General features: G+C 39.0%; 5 protein-coding genes and 1 long non-coding RNA gene across 11 annotated transcripts; 2 read left to right on the forward strand and 4 right to left on the reverse strand.

The window, feature by feature from the left end:
* Positions 1-1,641: 1,641 nt before the first annotated feature.
* LOC148397888 (uncharacterized) lies at positions 1,642-5,028 on the reverse strand. The gene is made up of 2 exons (XR_015858464.1): positions 3,524-5,028; positions 1,642-2,046 (listed from the first exon to the last, which is right to left on the reverse strand). It is a non-coding gene; the product is annotated as an uncharacterized LOC148397888 (long non-coding RNA).
* Positions 3,621-9,547, forward strand: LOC148397889 (arrestin domain-containing protein 3-like). Of its 2 annotated transcripts, none has more exons than XM_088375152.1 (6): positions 3,621-3,779; positions 5,020-5,163; positions 5,287-5,381; positions 5,476-5,572; positions 5,733-5,989; positions 6,065-7,216. In XM_088375152.1, the coding sequence occupies exons 2-6, from the start codon at positions 5,136-5,138 to the stop codon at positions 6,275-6,277; spliced, it is 690 nt and encodes a 229-aa protein (XP_088231278.1). In that variant the 5' UTR covers positions 3,621-3,779; positions 5,020-5,135; the 3' UTR covers positions 6,278-7,216. The 2 variants fall into 2 exon arrangements, with proteins under 2 accessions (XP_088231278.1, XP_088231279.1); XM_088375153.1 differs by lacking the exons at positions 5,020-5,163; positions 5,287-5,381; positions 5,476-5,572; positions 5,733-5,989; positions 6,065-7,216 and adding exons at positions 7,522-7,657; positions 7,771-7,865; positions 7,959-8,055; positions 8,217-8,473; positions 8,549-9,547 and having other exon boundaries at positions 3,641-3,779.
* Positions 9,548-10,072: 525 nt separating this feature from the next.
* LOC148397890 (arrestin domain-containing protein 3-like) lies at positions 10,073-13,115 on the reverse strand. Of its 2 annotated transcripts, XR_015858463.1 has the most exons (7): positions 12,206-13,115; positions 12,053-12,113; positions 11,673-11,844; positions 11,508-11,595; positions 11,181-11,437; positions 10,332-10,756; positions 10,073-10,267 (listed from the first exon to the last, which is right to left on the reverse strand). XR_015858463.1 is itself a non-coding variant. In XM_088375149.1 (6 exons), exons 1-6 carry the CDS (start codon positions 12,522-12,524, stop codon positions 10,604-10,606), a joined length of 1,050 nt encoding a protein of 349 aa, XP_088231275.1. In that variant the 5' UTR covers positions 12,525-13,115; the 3' UTR covers positions 10,073-10,603. The 2 variants fall into 2 exon arrangements, 1 of the variants encoding a protein (XP_088231275.1); XM_088375149.1 differs by having other exon boundaries at positions 10,073-10,756.
* A 486-nt stretch (positions 13,116-13,601) lies between these two features.
* Positions 13,602-15,540, reverse strand: LOC148397891 (arrestin domain-containing protein 3-like). Its single transcript, XM_088375146.1, has 6 exons — positions 15,297-15,540; positions 15,148-15,208; positions 14,925-15,072; positions 14,735-14,831; positions 14,234-14,490; positions 13,602-14,101 (listed from the first exon to the last, which is right to left on the reverse strand). The coding sequence occupies exons 1-6, from the start codon at positions 15,538-15,540 to the stop codon at positions 13,859-13,861; spliced, it is 1,050 nt and encodes a 349-aa protein (XP_088231272.1). The 3' UTR covers positions 13,602-13,858.
* A 32-nt stretch (positions 15,541-15,572) lies between these two features.
* On the reverse strand, positions 15,573-23,774 carry LOC148397892 (arrestin domain-containing protein 3-like). 2 transcript variants are annotated; one of them, XM_088375148.1, is made up of 6 exons: positions 18,398-23,774; positions 18,257-18,317; positions 18,007-18,154; positions 17,828-17,924; positions 17,180-17,436; positions 15,573-15,715 (listed from the first exon to the last, which is right to left on the reverse strand). In XM_088375148.1, the coding sequence occupies exons 1-6, from the start codon at positions 18,642-18,644 to the stop codon at positions 15,683-15,685; spliced, it is 843 nt and encodes a 280-aa protein (XP_088231274.1). In that variant the 5' UTR covers positions 18,645-23,774; the 3' UTR covers positions 15,573-15,682. The 2 variants fall into 2 exon arrangements, with proteins under 2 accessions (XP_088231274.1, XP_088231273.1); XM_088375147.1 differs by lacking the exon at positions 15,573-15,715 and adding an exon at positions 15,790-17,100.
* LOC148397893 (snaclec coagulation factor IX/factor X-binding protein subunit B-like) lies at positions 18,225-23,407 on the forward strand. 3 transcript variants are annotated; one of them, XM_088375156.1, is made up of 7 exons: positions 18,225-18,344; positions 21,654-21,716; positions 21,816-21,849; positions 21,966-22,051; positions 22,255-22,392; positions 22,728-22,824; positions 23,148-23,407. In XM_088375156.1, exons 2-7 carry the CDS (start codon positions 21,654-21,656, stop codon positions 23,234-23,236), a joined length of 507 nt encoding a protein of 168 aa, XP_088231282.1. In that variant the 5' UTR covers positions 18,225-18,344; the 3' UTR covers positions 23,237-23,407. The 3 variants fall into 3 exon arrangements, with proteins under 3 accessions (XP_088231282.1, XP_088231283.1, XP_088231280.1); XM_088375157.1 differs by lacking the exon at positions 18,225-18,344 and adding an exon at positions 18,834-18,959; XM_088375154.1 differs by lacking the exon at positions 18,225-18,344 and adding an exon at positions 21,371-21,520.
* Positions 23,775-23,850: the final 76 nt, after the last annotated feature.

The raw sequence follows: 23,850 nt of genomic DNA on the forward strand, positions 1-23,850 counted from the left end.
CTTTTCACGCACCTGCACTTAACGAGGGTCACTTGGAAAACATGTTGGAACGCGGCCACGAGGACTAGAGCTTGACACCTGTGACCTTTGACCATGATATTTCCCTAATAAATTGGCCTGTTAAGTAAACTTGAAAATGGCGGTGTACCTAATGTAGTGTCCGTGTGATTCCCTCGTTAAGCGCACCTGCGTGAAAAGTTTTAGCTCCTGCGGAACGTGAAAGTGGCTAAAACTTTTCACGCACCTGCACTTAACGAGGGTCACTTGGAAAACATGTTGGAACGCGGCCCTGAGGACTAGCGCTTGACACCTGTGACCTTTGACCATGATATTTCCCTAATAAAGTGGCCTGTTATTAGGTACACTTGAAAATGGCGGTGTACCTAATGTAGTGTCCGTGTAATTCCCTCGTTAAGCGCACCTGCGTGAAAAGTTTTAGCTCCTGCGGAACGTGAAAGTGACCAAAAACTTTTCACGCAGGTGCGCTTAACGAGGGTCACTTGTAAAACATGTTGGAACGCGGCCCCGAGGACTTGATCTTGACACCTGTGACCTTTGACTATGATATTTCCCTAATAAAGTGGCCTGGTATTAGGTACACTTGAAAATGGCGGTGTACCTAATGTAGTGTCCGTGTGATTCCCTCGTTAAGCGCACCTGCGTGAAAAGTTTTAGCTCCTGCGGAACGTGAAAGTGGCTAAAACTTTTCACGCACCTGCACTTAACGAGGGTCACTTGGAAAACATGTTGGAACGCGGCCCCGAGGACTAGAGCTTGACACCTGTGACCTTTGACCATGATATTTCCCTAATAAAGTGGCCTGTTATTAAGTACACTTGAAAATGGCGGTGTACCTAATGTAGTGTCCGTGTGATTCCCTCGTTAAGCGCACCTGCGTGAAAAGTTTTAGCTCCTGTGGAACGTGAAAGTGACCAAAAACTTTTCACGCAGGTGCGCTTAACGAGGGTCACTTGGAAAACATGTTGGAACGCGGCCCTGAGGACTTGATCTTGACACCTGTGACCTTTGACTATATTTCCCTAATAAAGTGGCCTGGTATTAGGTACACTTGAAAATGGCGGTGTACCTAATGAAGTGTCCAAGTGACATCACAGATCAACCAGCCAATCACAAAGTGGGGGTGAGGGCCTGTGATTAGGTTCACCTCATGGACACTTCAATAGGTACACTACACGTGGTAAAAAAAAAAAAAAAAGAATAAATTCTTTTGAACAAATCTTTTGAGTGAACCGATTCTAAGGATTCAGTTCACTTGAGAACTGGAATGCACATCACTAGTACAAATCAGTGCAGACGGCCCAGGTAAGGCCAGGTCAAAATAGCCGACTGGTTACTGACTCTGGCTCTTGCTTGGAAGGAACTTGGTTCGATCCCAGGTTTGATCAAATGTGCTGACATTAAAGCCTTAATTTTGTAGTTGTTGGACTGTAGTTGATGGTGTTATTATACCGAATGTGTTTGTGTTTGAATAAAAGGTTGGAAAATAAAAATCGCTATGCCGACATTTGTTGACACCAACTCATGTAACAACGTAAAACACATCATATACAGTAGTTAACTGAATGTCTGATTTTTATGTTTTAATTGGCGAACATAAAAACAAGGAATAAAACACCAGACAAGTTTTAACAATGTTTATTTTAAAAAAAAGAAATTGAAAGTAAATTTCAAACCAGCAATCTAATGTGAAATAGTAGTAGATATATTGTTATAAAATCAAGATTATCCAAAGAGAAGCATAATCTCCCCGTTGCTGCTCAACAGCGCATCCTTTCATGCAATAAGGTTAGCCATTAGCTTGGCGAAAACGTGCATAAAAGAAGTACTGTGTCAGTGAGTGGTTCTTTCTTTCCTTGGCAAATCGTAAATCAACATTCTGGCTTACATAGTAGTTCACGCCAGGAGACGCAACACGTTCACTGACTGATCCGTTGATGCACCGGAAGGTAGGCAGTTCACCCATTAACTCGTTCGCGAACGGGAAAGTCAGGATTCGTTCCCTCACTGGTCCGTTCTCGCGATGAACTGGAAATGCAAATCACACACTCACTGACTCGTTCACTCACAGATCCGTTCCTTGGTGAACGGGAAATGCAATTCAAGTCTCGTTCGTGAACAGGAAGTTACGTCATTTTCTTCTTCGTTTTGTATTACGGCGAGGTGGCACCAGCTTCAATGCGCATTACCGACACCTACTGGTTGAAGTTATGTGAACTGAAAAATGGACGAATCACTTTAGGAAGTGATTCGTTCACTCATTCACTAAAAAAATCGTTCTTTTGAAGTAACAAAAGTTGCTTTTTTTTTTTTTACAGGTCTGTCTGAAAGCTTACAGAAGCCACTTCACAAAGCAGAGAATAGTTGTTTTAAATGACAATTCACTTTCTGTCACACAGATGCAATTACAAATGACAAATGTAATCCGTAGGTTTGCAAATATGTATTAATGGCGGTGTTTGTCCGTAGATGTGAGTGCAAGTGCGAACGATTGTAGGTCTGTTTGCTCTGCAACTGGCTGGTGATCCCTTCAGGGTTTCCCGCCTACTGCTGGGAGTCAGTTGGGATATGTGTTAGGGTTGAGAATTTATTTTGATCATGATTATCTTGAAATGTTAATCAGAATCTCCGGTAATTTTTTTAACGTTTTTGTTTTTCTTTTAATTGTGAATGCTATTTTATGTTTGTACGGCGACCTTGAGTGCCTTGAAAGGTGCCTTGTAAAGAAAATGTATTATTATTATTATTAGAATCATTTAACTTTCCACCGTCCCCTGACTCGTTGAAACTTTCCACATTCCCTTTAGTTGTTAAAACTTTGTGCAAACGTTCTTGCTTGGCTCGTTGTCTAAAGATGGTCCCCCAATTATAATTGATAATTATCTGTTTACACAACTTTGTACAACAAAGAGATAAAACACTCTTCATTGACTAAACCAGTTTGTGTCCCCAAAACCTGTTCACCCTCACCACTACCCTGTTTTTTTCTCAATAAATAGTCTCTTGCAAGAGGCGAAAGTTATACTGCTTTCAGTTGCTCTTGTGTGATGGCTTTCTCCGCTTGCAAGCGTAAAATGGGCAAATTGTCTCACGTGTGGTTCTTGCTGAAAAGGTAGAGTGAGGAAACCTCTATCAATTGGTTCCCACATGCCCGTGACCCTCATGAGGTTAAGCGATTCAGATAATTGACGTATGGATTTGTTCTTTCTTTTCTGTATTGTACGTATGAGCCTAACTAGCGAGATTTTGACCTTTCCAATCTTCCTAAAATGTTTACCGAGTAGAGAAATACTTCGGATGCGAATGGCACACATGATGGAAAGGTCAGTGGAATTTTTCCAATAAGACCTACGTATATCACATCATAAATAATTACATCGTTCATTTGCTAACAGTTTTACTTTTCCTTCGTTTTTAAATGAGTGTTTTGTTGACTTTTCCAAAGTGCCAAAACGACATTCCTTGATGTTTTTACCTTGAACATACAAAGTTAAAGGAAACGTACCTGAGACTTGTTGGACTTGTTCTATGAGCTCGAATTGGAGAAAGTTCTGACTCCAACCTCTCCAAAATTTTCCACTCCAAAAAGATAATGAGCTCCAGTAATTTTCCGTTTGACAGGTTTAGGTTCTGCTCCAGCTCTGTAGGGACACATTGTGCTTTTGCCTCACAATTGGAAGCACGCTCAGCGGTGCATTTTTGAGAAAAAATATTGAGGAGGTGTTTTTTAGATGACCAACGAAGATTTTTTGCAAAAAAAGGTAATGGATTTTCATTTATTCTAAGATTTGAAAGTTTTCCAACATTATTTCTTCTTGTGATTTTTAGGGCACACAGACATATATGACTAAAAAAAAAGGTGATGCATTTTCATCTATTCTAAGATTTGGAAGTTTTCCAAAAAGTGCATCTGGACTGAATGCTACAATTAACAAAACAGCTCAGAGTCAATCAAAATTCCAAAGTCTTTCTTTTGTGTTACCGTAAGATGCTGAAGCCCCACAGTAGTGTGGGCTTTATAACATGGAAGTGAAATGTGAAATGTTAGCTGTGAAATATCAGCCGTCTGTCATGTTATGTGAGGCACTGTGAATAAAAAAAAAAAAAAAAAAAAAAATTACAGATCGGCTTTGTGTTGTGCTGTGATCGCGAGTCTACTTCGACGTTAGATGTTTGTCCAATGCCTTTCTTTCACTTTAAGTTAGCCAAAACAGTCCACCAACTATTTAGCTGTAAGGGTGTGGTTGCAAAGTAATTTGCTTAACCTCATAGAATGAGTGAAATGCAGAACAGCTTGTTTATATAACTTCGAAAAACAACCAAGTCCTTGTAGGTGAACGTCATTTTTAAATAATACCTTCTCACCTCATGACGTGTGTAAAAGAATTGTTAGGAATGCATTATCAACATTTTCATCTGGTTTTACAAGTGCATTTAAAAGGAAAATGGAAGACACTGCTTGCATCAAATGGAAACATGGAGCATTGCTCGCATTTGACATGATCATGCATTCAGTCCAGTGACTACCTCAAAAACAAATTTGCATTGGCTCTAATAAGACTTTCTTAAATCATAGATATTATTGGGAAAATTACTGCAGATGCAAACACAGTCAGAGGAATTTTACAGATGAAACCCATATCCCATCATGATAATTACATTGATGATTCTTCGACAATTTTACTTTTCCTTAGTCTTTAAATGAGTGTTTTGTTGAGTTTTCCAAATTGACATAATGACATTCCTGGACGTTTGTACTTTGAATATACAAAGTTCATGGAAATGCACCTGAGAATTCAGGGACATGTTCTCTAAGCTTTAATGGTACAAAATCCTTTGCATAGGTGCTGCTATTTTAAGAACACATTAATGGAATTTTACATTGTGCTAACACTTGCTTAGGAGATTAAAATTTTACCATCCCCAAATTTTGACTCCACCCTCTACAAAATTCTCCACTCCAATAGACTCTCATGAAAAGTAAGCTTCAGTCATTTCCAGTTTGACAGGTTTAAGTTCTGATCCAGCGCTGTGCGGACACATTGTGCTTTTGCCTCACAATTGGAAATACGCTCAACGGTGAATTTTTGAGAGAAAATACCAAGAACACCTTTAAGATGACCAATGAAGATATTCTGCATAAAGGTAATGCATTTCTATCTATTCCAAGATTTGAACGTTTTCGAACATTGTTCCTACTTGTGATTTTTTTAGGGCACACCTACATATATAACTAATAAAGAGATTTTTTTTTTTTTTTTTTTATAGGTTTGGACATTAAACATGCAATGAATATGGAAGGAATTGTTGAAAATGGATTGTCATTCCATCCAGACGGTGACATAGATGTGGCTCCAGTTATGGTGATTTTTTTTTTTTTACTTTCATACAAATGACAATCACAAAAGTGTCCATGTAGGAGAAAAGTGGTTTCAAAGAGGAATTTGTTTGTTTCAGGAACCTCGGCATGCTTGGATTAAGACATTTGTCAAACGCCTTGGCTCTGGAACAGTAACAATTGCTATTTACACCGAAAAAAAGGCCTACAAACCAGGTGATGTGCAGTATTTATACACGCTTGTAGACAGTGTGAACTTGTACACTGTGGTGTCTGTGTCTCAAAGCCCTCAACGCTCGCCACAGCATATTTTCGTTCTTCAATGACACCATGCCCCATTCTCTACTCTTAAGCAAATCATTTTCTCGTCCTGCAGGCGAAGGCATCCAAGTCATTGTTGAAGCCATCAACCGGTCGACCTGCTCGTTGATGCTCAAGTACATATTGCAACGGAAGCAAAGTCGGATTTCCCCGGGGAAAAGGATAACTGGCGTGTGTCCTATCGCTGAGAAAGTTGCCAAGCGTGTTCGCGCCTACAGCAGAAAGACGATGCTCGATGTGATCACCATCCCGAGAGGGAGCCCTCCCACCATCTCCATGGGTTCACCCATTGAACTACACTACGAGTTGAAGGTAAACCAGACCAGACAATGTCAGAATACGCTTTTGTGAATGTCATTGTAGTAAATTGCAAAAAATGTTCTCCAGGTCTGGTTGGATATGACTGGCTCTAACTCCGCTTACCTCAGCTGGCCAATAGTTGTGCGCCCCAGCAGTCTACATTCCGCCAAACGACATCAACGGTCACTCAAAGCTTTAACTTTGGGAGATGTTCTTCATCCAAATCCAAACCAGCAAATGCAGAGGCCAAGACCACGACCACATAAAGCCAACTCTATAGACTCGCCTCCTCGATTTTGAAAATTTTAACTACAAAACTAATGAAGGTGGGAAACTATCCATCCATTCATATTCCGTACCGCTTTGTCCCCATGGGGGTTGCGGGCATGCTGGAGCCTATCCCAGCGGCTATCAGGCAGTAGGTAGGGGACAGCCTGAACCGGTTGCCAGCCAATCGCAGGGCACACAGAGACGAACAACCATCCGTACTCCCACTCACACCTAGGAGCAATTTGGAGTGCTCAATCGTCCTACCAAGCATGTTTTTGGGATGTGGGAGGAAAACGGAGTACCCGGAGAAAACCCACGTGGTCATGGGGAGAACACGCGAACTCCACACAGGGAGAGTCAAAGGTGGAATAGAACCCCCACCCTCCTAACTGTGAGGTGGACTTGCTACCAGTGGGAAACTATTTCTCTACAATATTTATCTTTTGCATGAAATTCATATATTGGATGGGAATTTAATCCAAGGATGTAATATGTTAATTGCTCATAGATGGCAATTGCTCGTAAGTGTAGGTGATTTAATTAAGTGTAAGCAAACAAATTGCAACCTAATGGCTGTATGTATTTATGTACATTATATTTATATTTTATATTTATTTTCATGTGTGTGAGTGTATCTATATGTGTATATATTTAATAAAGTTTTATTCAGGTATTTTTATTTTATAACGTATTTTCAAAATTGAGCTCTATGTTAAGATTATGTTAACTATACTTGAAGTATTGTCTTCGTTAAACGCTCTCACTCTCACACAAGCACGCACGCACACACATGCGCGCGCGCGCGCGCACACACACACGCACACACGCACACAGACACACACACAGACACACACACATAACTCATAACTAGTTGACAGTAACCCCAATACGTATATTGTTGAGGCCACTGTGAAGGAGTCGTACATACAGCTGTATAAATTGAAACTGAAATAAATTGTTTTTAAACGAGTGTTTTGTTGAGTTTTCCAAATTGCCAAAATGACATTCCTGGATGTTTCTACTTTGAATAAACAAAGTTCATGGAAATGCACCTGAGAATTCGGGGACATGTTCTCTAAGCTTTAATTGGACAAAATCCTTTGCATAGGTGCTGCTATTTTAAGAACAAATTAATGGAATTTTACAAGAGTGCTAACACTTGTTTAGGAGATTAAAATTTTACCATCCCCAAATTTTGACTCCACCCTCTACAAAATTCTCCACTCCAATAGACTCTCATGAAAAGTAAGCTTCAGTCATTTCCCGTTTGACAGGTTTAGGTTCTGCTCCAGCGCTGTGCAGACACATTGTGCTTTTGCCTCACAATTGGAAACACGCTCAACGGTGAATTTTTGAGAGAAAATACCAAGAACCCCTTTTAGATGACCAATGAAGATATTCTGCATAAAGGTAATGCATTTCTATCTATTCTAAGATTTGAACGTTTTCCAACATTGTACCTACTTGTGATTTTTTAGGGCACACCTACATGCATAACTAATAAAGAGATTTTTTTTTTATAGGTTAGGACATTAAACATGCAATGAATATGGAAGGAATTGTTGAAAATGGATTGTCATTCCATCCAGACGGTGACATAGATGTGGCTCCAGTTATGGTGATTTTTTTTTTTTACTTTCATACAAATGACAATCACAAAAGTGTCCATGTAGGAGAAAAGTGGTTTCAAAGAGGAATTTGTTTGTTTCAGGAACCTCGGCATGCTTGGATGAAGACATTTGTCAAACACCTTGGCTCTGGAACAGTAACAATTGTTATTTACACCGAAAAAAAGGCCTACAAACCAGGTGATGTGCAGTGTTTCTACACGCATGTAGACAGTGTTGAACTTCTGCCCTGGTGTGTGAAGTCATGTCTGTCATCAACTCTAACCACAGCATCTTTTCGTGCGTCAATGACACCACGCCCCATTCTCTACTCTTACGCAAATCATTTACTCATCCTGCAGGCGAAGGCATCCAAGTCATTGTTGAAGCTGTCAACCGGTCGACTTGCTCGTTGATGCTGAAGTACATATTGCAACGGAAGCAAAGTCGGATTTCCCCGGGTAAAAGGATAATTGGCGTGTGTCCTATCGCTGAGAAAGTTGCCAAGCGTGTTCGCGCCTACAGCAGAAAGACGATGCTCGACGTGATCACCATCCCGAGAGGGAGCCCTCCCACCATCTCCATGGGTTCACCCATTGAACTACACTACGAGTTGAAGGTAAACCAGACCAGACAATGTCAGTATACGCTTTTGTCAATGTCATTGTAGTAAATTGCGAAAAATGTTCTGCAGGTCTGTGTGGATATGACTGGCTCAAACTCCGCTTACCTCAGCTGGCCAATAGTTGTGCGCCCCAGCAGTCGACATTCCGCCAAACAACATCAACAGTCACTCAAAGCTTTAACTTTGGGAGATGTTCTTCATCCAAATCCAAACCAGCAAATGCAGAGGCCAAGGCCACGACTACGTAAAGCCAACTCCATAGACACACCTCCTCGATTTTGAAATTTTTAACTACAAAACTAATGAAGGTGGGAAACTATCCATCCATCCATTTTCCGTACCGCTTTGTCCCCACGGGGGTTGCGGGCGTGCAGGAGCCTATCCCAGCGGCTATCGGGCAGTAGGTAGGGGACAGCCTGAACCGGTTGCCAGCCAATCGCAGGGCACACAGAGACGAACAACCATCCGTACTGCCACTCACACCTAGGAGCAATTTGGAGTGCTCAATCGGCCTACCAAGCATGTTTTTGGGATGTGGGAGGAAAACTGAGTACCCGGAGAAAACCCACGCGGTCATGGGGAGAACATGCGAACTCCACACAGGGAGGGTCAAAGGTGGAATAGAACCCCCACCCTCCTAACTGTGAGGTGGACTTGCTAACAGTGGGAAACTATTTCTCTACAATATTTATCTTTTGCATGAAATTCATATATTGGATGGGAATTTAATCCAAGGATGTAATATGTTAATTGCTCATAGATGGCAATTGCTCGTAAGAGTAGGTGATTGAATTAAGTGTAAGCAAACAAATTGCAACCTAATGGCTGTATGTATTTATGTACATTATGTTTATATTTTATATTTATTTTCACGTGTGTGAGTGTATCTATATGTGTATATATTTAATACATTTTTATTCAGGTATTTTTATTTTTTAATGTCTTTTCAAAATTGAGCTCTATGTTATGATTATGTTAACTATACTTATTGTTGAGGCCACTGTAAAGGAGTTGTACATACGGATGTATAAATTGAAACTGAAATAAATTGTTACTCTTCAAACTCTCTTTGCTGGACTTGATGTGGGTTTTTTTTTAACAAAAAGGTAAGATAATCTACTCTACACACACGAACACACGCACACACACACACACACACACACGCATACACACACACTCACACACTCAATGAGCATCAATTCACATCAGCATCAAGTTTTTTCTGACTACTGCAACATGTTTCTATTTTTTTTTAAGAATTCAACCCAAGGAAAGGAGGGAGCTTAGCTAAATGCTAACACACAATGCAAAAAGCCATGCATGAGCTCACATAGTTTGTGTTGCTGTGTTACAATTCTGAACACAAATGGTGAGGCAGCACATAATACATACAATATAATAATACTCACTGGCATGTATTCTTTATCCTCTGCGGAAAATACCTAATATTACTGGCGCTTACTGAGGAGCTGTACTTGGTATCATGTACACTTCATATCCTTGTCTGTGATATACTGCCCTCTGGTGGCCAATATGCACGCACCAGAAGTAAGAACACATTATCCATTATAGTGAAGGGTAAAAACTGTCCAAAAAAATTTAATTTCATTTAATTACGTAATAAGTATGTTTTCACAAAATTCTATACGTACATAAAATACAATATGTGCCTGAGCTCACTAAAATTGCCGAAATACATATTTTTGAGCGTGTATGTAAAATACCTTCAGCTGATGTAAACATGCCGGCGTGCCACTGCCCAATTTAGATGTGATCACCACTTACAATCTATTAGGTGGAGAAAATCAATCAGTGTCACATACAGAAACATAAAATGATGTTTGGCATTTACCAATGCTTGGCTGAAAGCCCCGCCATCATCAGTGGAAGTTTTTCCTCATGTTTTTCATGCCAGTAACTTTCCTCATTCAGGAATGGCAAACTAATGGACTTTGTTCCTTAAACACTAACAAGAAAAATTGAATTCTGCAATACACGTTTATTTAGATTTGCACCAAAACGTGTCAGTCATCATGCGCCTTAACAATTTTTTTATTTTGTATTTTTTGCACAAAATTGGTGCCCTGACAAAGAGGGAGGGGCCAAACCATGTTCACATTCCCTTTACAAACTGGTTGAAACTACTTTGGCAATTTCAGCACTCGACATTACACGGGATCTTTTAGATTTTTGATGATATGGTTGGGTTGAACCCCGCAGAATAACCAGAGGAAGTCTGATATCTGGATCTCTTGCCAATGGGTCACCAAGCGTGACCTGCAACAAAATAGACCTTTAGTTAGTTCTGTTCTTGCCTCACTAATGCAAATATATTATAATTTATTTTTCAATTAAAAAGACAATAATATTGGCATGGATTAGCACCAGATCAATGTGATTTCCTTGGTTAAATGGCAGTTTTTCACTCCGCACACTTGTCTGAGGCCACCGGATCAGTTTACACAGTGAAAGAGACTCTGACTGATTAGTTGAAGAGTAGCTCAAATTTCCAATGACCTAGATTTTCTTTGGTTGATGGCATGCAATGGGAAATTCTGGTCGTTGCATTGTGGGAATTGCAAATGTGCGCGAACCTTCTTTGGGTTTTGAGGTGAAATTAAAAACTAAGATGAATTTTGTCTTTCAATCTCCAAAATAATTAGAAAACAAAATGAAATGTAGTTTAGAAAGACTTGATTACCTTGAGGGTGTATTCGAGCTTGATTTTGGAGCAGTTGAAGAATGTGGGGTAGAGCTGTGGAGGGATACTTAGAACATTTTTTATGGTACGACTGCTCCGAGCTGAAACTGATTCTCCAGTGCCAAAGAGGATCTCATTTGTGTGCACAATTGTCTCCAATTGCGCGACAAACATTTGCGTCTCGCACAGGAAGAATTTGGGCGTTACTGCACGATTTGAGCTGTTAATTACGTCAACAGACACTTCCATCGTTTCACCTGTGAGAAGGAACAAATGTATGTCCTGTAATCATATGTTCACATCAGACATGACTAACAAAATGTTTACCTTGTGTCAGTCCCAATTTCGCCGAAGTCACATTCAATGTAACTTTTCCAGCGCCATTAAATGAAATTTTGGTTGCGCTTTGCCGCTCCTATGCAAAAACAATGCAAAGTCAGAAAGCAAATCTCAAACAGGAATATTCGGGTGATTCATTCAATCAATGCTTACTTGAAGTCCGACGATCAACATTTCTGATTTGGAAGCGAAGGGAAACTCGGACTTGGTAAGAAATGGGAACTCAATCCGAGTTTTGTGTATGCTCCAGATTGACTGAGTCAGTTGAGCTTGTAAATTGTACGTGATTCTGCCCCATTTTCCTTCGTACGAGGAAGGCATGTCTCTGCAAAGAAATGATCACTACATAAGTGGCCGGATCTTTATTTGGTGTGGAAATGTACAAAGGTATTGGGATACCTGGCCACATATCTCAGTCCCCCAGAATTGTTTTTTTTTTAAATCATTGATGTTTGTTTTTATTAAAATTATAATTTCAGGAGGTACTAAGCAATGTAATCCAAAATCAGGGAGTGGACACGAGGAGTACTCACATATTTGGAATCACAAAGGTGAAAGGATACACACTTCTCCCTTGATGAATGATTTCTGTTCCTTGTGGGAAAAAAGTGCAAGTTGAATAGAATAGAAAAAATAAGTACCATGCCATTACCTATAAATTATATTTGGAAATTAAAACTACTAACCATCTCCTTTATTTTTATCCTGAAGAATAATGTGTTCCAAAAAGAAATATTTCTCCTCATCTTGGTGGAGCGCTTTGGTCTGTCCATCTTGATTGCACCATTTGACCTCAGCCTTTCCTTTCGCAGTGACCGTCAAAGACTGCACTTTGGTCTCCTTGCTGGCCACCACAGTCACTCTTCCAGCGAGGACATCGCCAGGAGAGAAAGTTCCTCTTTCATTCACCTGATCGTATTCCACAGAGAAAATCTTGATAGACATGATAAAGTCACATTTGTCATAGCTTTGGATGCTGCATTCAGTCAAGCAGCATACCTCCATTAAAACTGTACAGTATCCGTGTCAAATGGTCATGTGATCAAGCTTGGAGGTGTCACGTTCATAAAGGTAACCCTAGCTGGAGCCTTAGCTCGGCTAATTACAATGAAATACAACATTGAAGAAAAAGTCCAGCAACGAGAGTTTGAAGAGTAACATTTGATTTATGACTACCTTTGAATGTGATGTGTTTGACGTACGCGGCGTGTGGGCATGGCCTGCCTCTGGCTCGGAGCAGGCGCACCAAACGTTACCCTGTTAATTTGCCCCCAAAAATAATAAAATAATAAAGACAATTGGTGTCACCTATTGGCATTTTGAATGTCTGGTCAATTTGATCATAATTTATTAGTCCCGAGGTACGAGTATTAGTCAGACTTCCTCATGACGCCATTTTGGTGCATTTTTGTATTGCTCTTTGTAACAATTTGGAAAAAAAGATGTACTCTATTGCTATCCACGTCATGAAATCCATCCATTGTCCTGAAGTGCTTGTCCTCACGAGGGTCGCGGCTAGCCTATTCCAGCTGGGGGCACATCCTGAACTGGGTGCCAGGCAGAGGCAGGACACACATCATTCCCATCAACCCCCCCCCCCCCCCCCCCTTCCGAAAAACCCCCAAAAACAAGTAGGAGCGGTCAATCGGCCTATTATGAATGTTTTTGAAACGTGGGAGGAAACCTACGCATGCAAACATGCAACCCCACATAAGATGGCACTAAACCCTGCTCCTAATGTACTGCACTAATCAAGCATTAGATATCAAAATTTCACCACACTAGTGTAATGTAAAAAAAAAAAAAAAAAAAAAAAGTCACAAAATGCCAACCATGGAAACAAATTTATAGCATCATGACTCCTGACTGTATCATGCAAAGATGTGCACTGCACTTTTTAAGCACTGAACCGAACTGACCCAAATTGCAAATAGGCTAAATAAAATACATCCGGTTTCTTTTCATGCTCACTGTGGTACCTCTTTTTTTTTTTTTTTTTTTTTTAAAGAAAGCTTTTGACCATTTGTGGTAATCCTAGGATTGAACAAACCACACATCATAATACAAGGGAAACAAACTAACTCAAAACATACATTTAGCATTTAATCGGCATAATCGATCATAGAGTCAGCAAATTGTCAGCAGAGGGATAACACAATGGCTAATATGCTAAGGAAAAAAAAGGAGTTTCTTCATGTCAATTATTAGTATGGGACTAAACTCAAAAATATGTTTTCAGTTGTTGAAAAAACTGTCCTCAAAATTATCCTTTTGTTCTGGACAGAGTTTTGAAAAATGGTTAAAAAAGACAGCCCAATGAAGCAATGAAGGCAACAAAGTCAATTTCCATATTCGTGAGAATTACTCGTGGTAGGATACAAAGTGTGTGCTCCATATGGCGGAGGGACATCAGAAAATTGGGGTGCTACGCTCCAGCTTTGTTGGTTTGAGTTCCCAAATTCCTCAAATCCATGAGCAGCGGGACCTGGAGGTTGTTTTGCTGAAGAAACCTCAAATATTGGTAGGACAACTATTGGAAGTTTGATTTTTGGGTCTGTTGCATACTTGACATCCAGATAGATCTGTGAAAACACTACTTGGTAAGTTTCTGAAATGTGTTTTTGGCTCGATTCTTTTTTTAAAATTTCTGTCACTATTTTCATTGCCAGTTAGAGTATCAAATGAAATAAAGTACAACAGAACCTTCAGCCTACCTTCAGCCTGTATTCCAGCTTGATGATGGAGGAATTCAAAATGGAGGGAGGTATGTTCCTGGGGATGGTGATGACCTTCTTCAAGACCTCTTTGCTACGGGCATTAACACTCTCAAGTTTGTCCTTAACAATCTCCTGTGTGTGAAGTTTTCTGTGACCTTGAGCAAAGTAACTCTGCTTTCTGTACAATTCAAATTTGGGCTTCAAGTCCCGGGATGATTGGTTATAAATTTCAACTTTGACGTGAACATCTTCGCCTGCAAAGAAACACAAAATCACGTGTTTAGTTGTACAGATGTTAATTTCCGTTGTAGGTAGACTTTGTCAGTCGTAGACTTCCTGGAATTATCAGGATGTCCCCATGAAGTCCAACATCAGATATATAATCTCTCTCTCTAATCTCCACAGTTAACACCATGACTCACCAACCTTTTTGAAACTGAGATCTACTTTTTTGGTAGCAAATAATGGAATAATGGAACTCTATGTATATTTGATTACCTGGTTGGTATCCCATTTTGGGGGTGTAAACATCCATTGCAATGGTTCCAGAACCAAAGACTGTGAGTTTTTTATCAGTGCAGTCTTGCTGAGGTTCCTAAAAGAAAAAGCAGAGCCATCTCTTCGATGAATGTGCAACCCCCCCCCCCCAAAAAAAACAGTTGTAGTGAATTTGTTCCAATCTTCTCACCATAAGTCCAGGTATATCCATATCTGCTTTGGAGACAAATGTGAAGTGGGCCTTTGCTTTTTTGGTCAACTTCATTGATTGTTTAAGCTCCGCTTTAAGCTTATGAACAATTCTACCAGTTGAGGACTTGAACGTTGATGGCATTTTACTGCAAAGTACAATTCCGGGTCACTTAATTGGTTGGCCTGGAGGCAAATAAGCTAAAGAATACACATTATTTTACCTGTTAGGGACATTGAAGGAAAAGGGGAACACATGTCTTCCTTTGGCAACAAATTCAGTACCTGGAGCAGTGAAGCATAATTTGTGCTTTAATTTTAAGGCTCATCCCCAACATTGTCTATTAAGATAACGGTGAAAGCGATACGTTACCAGCTCTCAAGATATGTTGTTTGATCTCATAATATTTCTCATTAGACCAGTAGTAACGAGTATGTTGGCCGTGATGTTCTTGCCAGCGAACCCTTGCACTTCCTTTTCCAATAAAGGTTAGTGATTGGATTGGCGTTTCTTTCGAGACCTCCACGACGATCCTTCCATTGATTGTATCTCCATTTGTGAAGATGTTTTGGCTATTGACGGAGTCATATTCAATTGAGAAATTTTTGATAGTCATTTCACAAAAATAAATACAAATTACAAAATCACAAAGAAAGAGAAGCACAAATTATGTGAGCCTCAGGTAAAGCCAAGCAGAAATAAAGTGTGTGGTTGCGCTAACAGAGCTACTATGAACAGGTGGTGGGGGAGGATGCAGCTCAGAGAAAACCTGTTTTTCTTGCTTGGCACGCCTAGAAAAAAAAAAAAAAACAGGGCTGTATTCGCATGCTTAACAATAACATTTGTTTTATGAGGAGGACTCAAATGGACATTGACTGTTTTATTTGAGAGTACGATTCAATCAAGTGTCTTTTTACAGAATTCAAAATATTTTCACATATAGAAAGAAAATTTCACATTTTGTGTAGCAGCTTGTTGATTTCATAAGTGCGACATATTTTTTTTCTATACATACAGATAAAAAAAAGATATATGCAGTGTTATCTGTATGAAAGGGTTTTGTGGCGGTGTGAGACGGTCAATAACTGTCTTTAAATATTAAAATGAGTCTTTCACATTGATAGCAGTCAATGACAGTGAATGAGTTTATCTTCTTGATCTACGATTAATTAAATCCTTGATTACCCCCCCAAAAAAAACATAAGTACCAACATTTTGACATATTGTCTAAATGTTTTGATGAAGACATTCATTGAACTTAGTTATTTTTTTCACTATTTAGAGCATACAATCGTAAAAGCAACTAGGGTAAGAATCTGTGCATTCGCCAATGCCTAACACATTGTTGGGACGTTTCATGTGCAATGTTTGTGAAAAGAGGTGGAAAGAGGCAAAGCCAAATGTAAAACTGAAGGTAGTTAAAAAGAATAGAATAGAATGCTCTTTATTGTCATTTTACAACTTAGTTGTACAACGAAATTCGGATAGCTGCTCCCTTCTTAGTGCAAACGTACAAAATTTAGAAAAGTATAAAAGGAAGTCTGAGAATAAAGTGAAATATCTTATTTACAGGATAGCTATTAGTCTAAGAATGAAGGTTAAAAAATCTTATTTACAGTATGTTCAATGTGGGTATATGTATTAACATGAATGAGGTTTGGACAGAAAGTAAATAATAAATAGTAAATAGTTATTGCACGTAGTTTTTAAAGGAGTGTCGGTGTTGTATTATAGCTGGTGTTGTTTTCTCTCAGAGTTCAGAGCGGTGATGGCTCTTGGGAAGAAACTGTTTTTCAGTCTGGTAGTCCTTGTTCGAATGAAACAGCAGGGAGGCGGGATGTGTGTTGTCTTTGATGAAGTTGTGAGCTCTAAGTCACCACATAGCAACTGCTTATGATGAATTAGAAAAGTAGAACATTATCCTTTTGGTTCTAATTTATGGTCGATAATTCTGAGAACTCAAGGCGGGATAGTTGGCATGTGCTTCATATGGTGGAGGGAGATCCGAAAACTGCGATGCTTTGCGTGAGCTGTGTTTTTTTGATTTCCCAAAATCCTCAAATGTATGTGCAACGGGACCAGGAGGTTGTTGTCCTGCAGGACCCTCAAGAGCAGGTAGGACAACTATTGGAAGTTTGATTTCTGGGTTTATTGCATATTTGACATCCAGAAAGATCTGTGACAATTGTACAGTGTTATTTTCCGCTATCAGTCTTCAATTTCAAGTTAAAAGTACGATTGAACTTTCGTCCTACCTTCAGCCTGTATTCCAGCTTGATGATGGAGCAATTCAAAATGGAGGGAGATATGTTCCTGGGGATTGTGATCACCTTCTTTATGACCTTTATGCTGTGGGCATCAATACGCTCGAGTTTCTCCTTGAGGATGTTCAGCATGCAAAGTTTCCTCTTTCCTTGAGCAAAGAAACTCAGCTTTTCGTACAATACAATTTTAGGTTTCAAATCACGGGATGATTGGTTTTGAATTTGAACTTTGACTTGGAGATCTTTACCTGCAGGGGAACACAAAATCATGTTTGTAATTGCGCTGGTGAGAAAATGTGAGCTTGACGAGAAAATTGATGAAAACATGCAAAATCTGAGAATTTTGTAGTCATGAATTGTGGCGATAAAACTCTTAACTGATGTTTTCTGGGCAATGCTAAGAACATCCAGTAGCACAAGTCACCCCTCCCCTTATTTATAGAACATGAGCTCCTTTGATAATGGAAGAAAAATTAATACTAAAAAAAAAGTAATTGTAAAAATAAGTAAAAATGAAATAGAAAATTAACCAATGAGAATCAAATATTGCTTTTGAATTGTGGTACCCCTCAAAATAAAAAAATAAAAAATTAAATAGGCCTGGACAAAAACAACAATACCACACACAAAAATGTTTACCAGGTTTATATCCCATCCTTTTTGTGTAAACATCCATTGCAATGGTTCCAGAACCAAAGACCGTTATTTTTTTATCCGTGGAACCAAACTGAGGTTCCTGAAAGAAAAAAAAAAAAAGGATAATTTTCTTGAAATCAAGTCCTTTAAACTGTGATCAATTCTTGTTCCAAACTTCTCACCATAAGTCCAGGTATATCCATGTCTGCTTTGGAAACAAATGTGAAGTGGGCTTTTGCTTTTTTGGTCAATTTCATTGATTGTTTAAGTTCAGCTTTAAGCTTATGAACAATTTTACCAACAGACGACTTGAACGAGGATGGCATGGTCCTACAAAGTACAATTACAGGCAACTTAATTGGCTTGAATGAAAATGAGCTAGACATGAATCGAAACAGAAATAACCACAGAACAATATATTATAAATGGTACCTGTCAGGGACCTTGAAGGAAAAGGGGAACACGTGTCTTCCTTTGCTAATAAAATCAATATCTGGAGGAATGACACACAAACTGTCTGGTAAGTAATTAGTGCTTTATAATAAGGTTGTTACAGACAAAGCGGTGCTTTACCAGGTTGCAAGATACGTTGTTTGATTTCGTAGTATTTTTCATCAGACCAGTAGTAGTAGCTGCTATATTGCCCGTAGTACTCATGCCAGCATACCCTTGCGTTTCCTTTTCCAATAAAGGTTAGCGATTGGATTGGCGTTTCTTTTGAGACCTCCACGATAATCCTTCCATTGATTGTATCTCCGTTTGTGAAGATGTTTTGACTATTGATGGAGTCATATTCAATTGAGAAATGTTTAATAGTCATTTTCTAGAAATAAATACAAATGACAAAATAACACCAAGCATAAATTATCGAGAGCGTCAGGTAAATCCAGAGACAAACTTTGTGGTTGAGTTGACAGGTGGTGGCGGAGGATACAGCTCATAGAAAACTTGTTTTTCTTGTTTGGCACAACCGGTTTTAGAATACACAATGGCTCGGGGGAAAATGCAGCAGGCACATGGAGGAAACGGCGTGTAAATAATAATGGCACAGTGGATTAGAAGAAACAACAATTTCCTTATTCACGGCCTTATTAAAGCGTTTGAGCTTGTCCGAATGATTAGCTAATGGATAAAGGTAAATTCGACACAATTTTTACTTGACAATAATTTTTGCAGGAAAACTATACCTTGCTTTGAAATCCAACCTTCAGTTTTTTTTCTAGAGGCGAGGGAGGATTTTATTTGCCCAATCTCTAAACATGATGGCTGATGACGATTGACCCTGTCGTTGTTGACCCCTGACAATATGCCTCTGCCGTTGCACCAGGTGCTTTTGGATTATTTAGATCTTACTCGCGGGGGCAGCATTTCTCCTATTTCTGTACAAGTAACAACTGAGAACATTTTGTCACGATCTTGGCAGGATTAGTCATGGGTGTGGTGACGTTCTTCTTGAAAGGGTACATCAGCAGCACCACTGAATGAAAATGTTTGGCAGTGACTCGGATGTTGGATGTTTTAAACAAAAGAACTTTCAAAGGAACTTTTCTTGTAGCTGTAACTTCTTCAAATCTTATTTCGATTAGTTTCATAATGTCTTCTGAATGCTATTATTAGATTCTTATTTTCAGACAAATGATAGAAATTTGTTTTTTTTCCTTCAAATCTTGCTTTTGTGTTTCAATTTGTCACACATATTGAGCTCTCCATTAAAGTGAAAAACACACACAACAATACTCTAATATTCATTCTGATCCGAACAGGAAAATTATGATTCACTGTTCGCTTTTAATCGCCAACTCAAACCCCGTTGAAAACACACGATTTGCATATTCATGCATGATGTGACTATTTTATGTAGCTACATCTGCATACTTATACTCTGATTAAACTTCCTGGTATAAAAAGGTTAAAAAGACATTTCTTGCGAGTTTCCCCATGTATATTATGTTTTAAATAAACAGTTGAGGCATTAAACTTTTGTGGACACAAAGTTTCTTCGTGGGCAGTGATTCTCCAATGAACGGACATGGTCTCAACATGGCCGTCAGCTGCTATCAACCCCAATTCACAACCTTTTTCTTAATGGATAATTGAATTCCTGTAGAATTTAACAAGTTTTATCCTCGAGTAACATCTCCTGAATAGATAACATCCATGAATTCAGTGCTAAGCTAGCTAAGCTAATTCAGTGCTCAGCTAGGGCTCATTATGTCATTACTAATTAAACTGTCAAAAGATTGAGCTAAAGGATTACTTGATTATAAAATAGTTGTGAATTAATTTGATAAGCAATCCTCTGTTACTTTATCAATTCATTTAGGAAGACAACCTCTTATTTTTTTATGTCAAACTTAATAAGTCACTAAAATTCAAAACTACACTTGAAAGAATCTGAACGTGTCATCAAAGGAGTGGCAACTAATGAATGCTGCCTGGGCTTGATTGTTGCCAATTCATTAAAATGTCAAAACAGTCGGTATGCGTGCCACTGCCAACCAGATGTGTACCCGAGGATCCACCCATCCACCTGGCTTAGGGATGGAAAAATACTCATCATTTGTTTATTTGGTCCTTCAAAAAAAACAAACAAAAAAACTTTCTGGGTACACGATCCCGGACGCCTTTCTGACAAAAACAATTTCCATTTCCATCTTGTATTTACTCTTTTTTTTTATTGTACATGTGAAGCCCTTTGAGACTTGCCTGTGATTTAGGGCTGTGTAAATAAACTTGACTTGACTTGAAAATACGCAACTTGTTGGCAGCAGTCCACAGGATAATGACTGGCCCATTTGTATTTTTTGGTTAAATGCCTTTTAAGATAACATATCTTTTCTTGGTGTTGGATTTGATCAAATAAATTTTCCCCCAAAAATGTGACGGATACGGATACTATGCGACTTATATATGTCTTTCTTCTTTGTTATGCATTTTATGGCTGGTGTGACTTATAATTCGGAACAATTTATAGTCAGGAAAATACGGTAATTAGATATTTATGCCGTTCACCCTTGGTGAAATTTTAATTCTTGGTTATTTTCATAGTATGTATATAGCATTTATTTTAAAATGAGAATTCCTGTTTTTTTCTCGTGTGGCACTGACAACTGTTTGCAGTAGTAGTAGTATAGTAGTAGGAGTGTAATAGAAATACATATGTTTTCCCCATCATGAGGAATAACTGTCAGAAATCATGATCACACTGTTTTTATGGTTTGTATTTTGGCCGTAATCAATTATTACTAGTGAACTTCTAACACAAGTCAACCCCAAAGGACTAGCTGGTGCTCTCGACGAGAAAAGTTGATGAGCACTCTCACTTATATTGCGAGGTTCCTGCAAAAACTAGGTGACAATGATACGCTTCAGAGAATGGATGGCTGGAAAAATAATAGAAATTATAAATAAAACCATCTTCCTTTGTAGTAATGCTTACCAAAAGCTTAATTGCGGTCTTGTGATTATGTTGGTATGGTTGGGTGTGTGTTGACGTCAAAAGAAAAACCTGTATCATGAAACGAGGATATTTCCTTGTCGCAACTCCCTTTTCTGAAACTGCATGGTTGCTTATTTGATTGGTTAATGTGACTATTCTGGTCACCACTGTACAATTTTGAGCTGATACAAGCTGATATAAAAGCACCCACCGTGCTTCGTGTCTTAGGCTCAGCATCAAACGTCTCGACAGCAAAGGTAATACGGCACACCTTGCCGTCTTGCTTTTCAAAACCAACGACAACTTTTGTGCCTTTTTTGAGGTTTTCATTTGACTAGGAGTGTAAACTGTACAGTAACTAATAGCGACGGTACTTTTCTGTCGTTGCAGATGGCATTTGCTCTTCGCTCAGTTTTCCTCTTTTGTGCCATCAGTGGACTGGTGTCTGTTAGTGTAAGTCAAGCGGAACGCATGTTTACAATGGTGTTTTGAGTTCTAGCTGTATGCATATTCTGGACTGTGATTTTAACAACAAGCTTTCCTTCCTCACAGTGGACTGAAAGGACTGATAAAGATAAAGACAAAGGTTGGTAGCTGCTTCTCAATGATACTTAAAAACAATAATTTTTAACTTTATTTTGGCATTTGCTACCAGATTCAAAATCATATCTCGTTTTCTTCCCAACACCAATTGTGTTTCAGACAAGCCCTGCCCTAAAGGCTGGACTCAATTGGACAAACGCTGTTTCATCTTCCAAGATAAACCAAGAATATTTCCAGATGCAGAGGTATGACAAAGTCTTTCACAGGGTCGTTTTACAAAATCAGCAAAACGGCATCGCAAAGCAGTGATTTATCGATTTGTCTATGAAATGTCATGGATGCGTCTGAATGCAGTTTGTGCTATCATGACCAGTATGAAACCGTTAGCTTTTTTTGTGCTGAATGGAATGTTTTCTCACTTCCATTGATGACTTGTTTCATTTTGCAGAGTGTCTGCAACGTTCTTGGTGGGAATTTGGCCTCAATCCGTAGTAGTTTGGAATATGCCCTAGTTCTACAACTGATTGCGGAATGCACTTCTGACCCTAGTGACGACGTCTGGATTGGACTTCACGAAGCATTGGGGGTGAAACTTCTTAATTCTCAAAAGAACACATGCACACACGCACACACGCACACACACACACAAAGAACAAGGAAGGCTGATGTGGGGAGTGCCGTTTCCTTTAGTTTAGCACACAATACGTGCAATGATCCATATACTTAAAAAGCTAAACAAATTAAACAAATGAAGCACACAACAAAATAAATACAAATAAACCTGCTCACAAGAGCAGCATTTTTTAGCATCAACTGGAGGCAGGAGATATGTTTTTTTTTTGGGCCATAATCAAAATGTCAAACTTTAAGAATCATACATCATAATGTCTTATGCTGAAACGGGTTCCTCTTGTCTTTCAGGATGGCAGTTTTGTCTGGACTGATGGCACAAAAGTGGGTTTCACTGCCTTCAACACTAACAACAATTTCGGAGACTGCATTGAGATTGAAAATGACGGTGAATTCCGTATTACTACTTGCAATTTTTATTAATAGCTGCATGTTTGATTCAAATTCACTACTGCTTGTTGCATGGATTACAGTAAAGTTAAAGTTCCAATGATTGTCACACACACATCTGGGTGTAGTGAAATTTGTCCTCTGCATTTAACCCATCCCCGTGTGATTTCGATCGAACCCAGGTTAAGAACCACTGCTCTACCACTAGGCCACTGAGCTGGTTGCCACTGAGCTGGTTGCATGGATTAATCGAATAATTGAGTGAAATCACGAACATTGATTTGATTTTCTTTGTTGTCACTGTTTTGTGCTCACTTCTAGATAACCTCTGGGACAACGACTCTTGCACTGACGAAAACAGATATGTTTGTGCCAAAGATGTTCACAAATTCGACCAATGCAAACACTGACTCACCCTACAAGCAGTCACATATGATCTACAACAATGCCTTTTTGGATTCCGCTATTCTTTACTTTTTCAACTCAAATCGACTTCTTCTCATTTATTAATTGCTGTCAGTCAAGTATATATGGCAAAGTGGGATAACAAAGCAGTTCTGCAATAAAGCATTTTGGTGTGAGATTGTATTTGAGTCATTTCAGAACGGAATTTCTCATATTAAAGTGTGATTCGTTATAGGGAATTGATGATGCCTGGCTGTCTCAAGAAGTGGTTCACGTGTCAGTGCCACTAAGGAACTGACAATCGTCTGCTCACTCGTAGAAATATTGGGATTTGTCCTGTTAGAATTTGGACAGTTTCCCATGAAAAATATGCCTTATTTATTTCAAAAAATGCATTCCCAAATATGACAACAGATTGAGTCAATCTATCCAAGATATCACACATAGTATTACCCACAAACTAACCATTCATAATTCTAATCAATAATCAGATTATATGAATTAACACATTTAGTGTTGATGAAAACAAGATGAAAACTACAATCACAAAGCTCAAATGATTAAATCAAGGTTTGAGCCATCCAGGCTTGCTTGATCTGAAACGCTTTGTCAGCCAGTT

Source organism: Syngnathus floridae, chromosome 5, assembly GCF_059516105.1.
Source record: "Syngnathus floridae isolate MCC-2025c chromosome 5, RoL_Sflo_1.0, whole genome shotgun sequence".
In the NCBI taxonomy this organism is placed as follows: Eukaryota; Metazoa; Chordata; class Actinopteri; order Syngnathiformes; family Syngnathidae; genus Syngnathus; species Syngnathus floridae.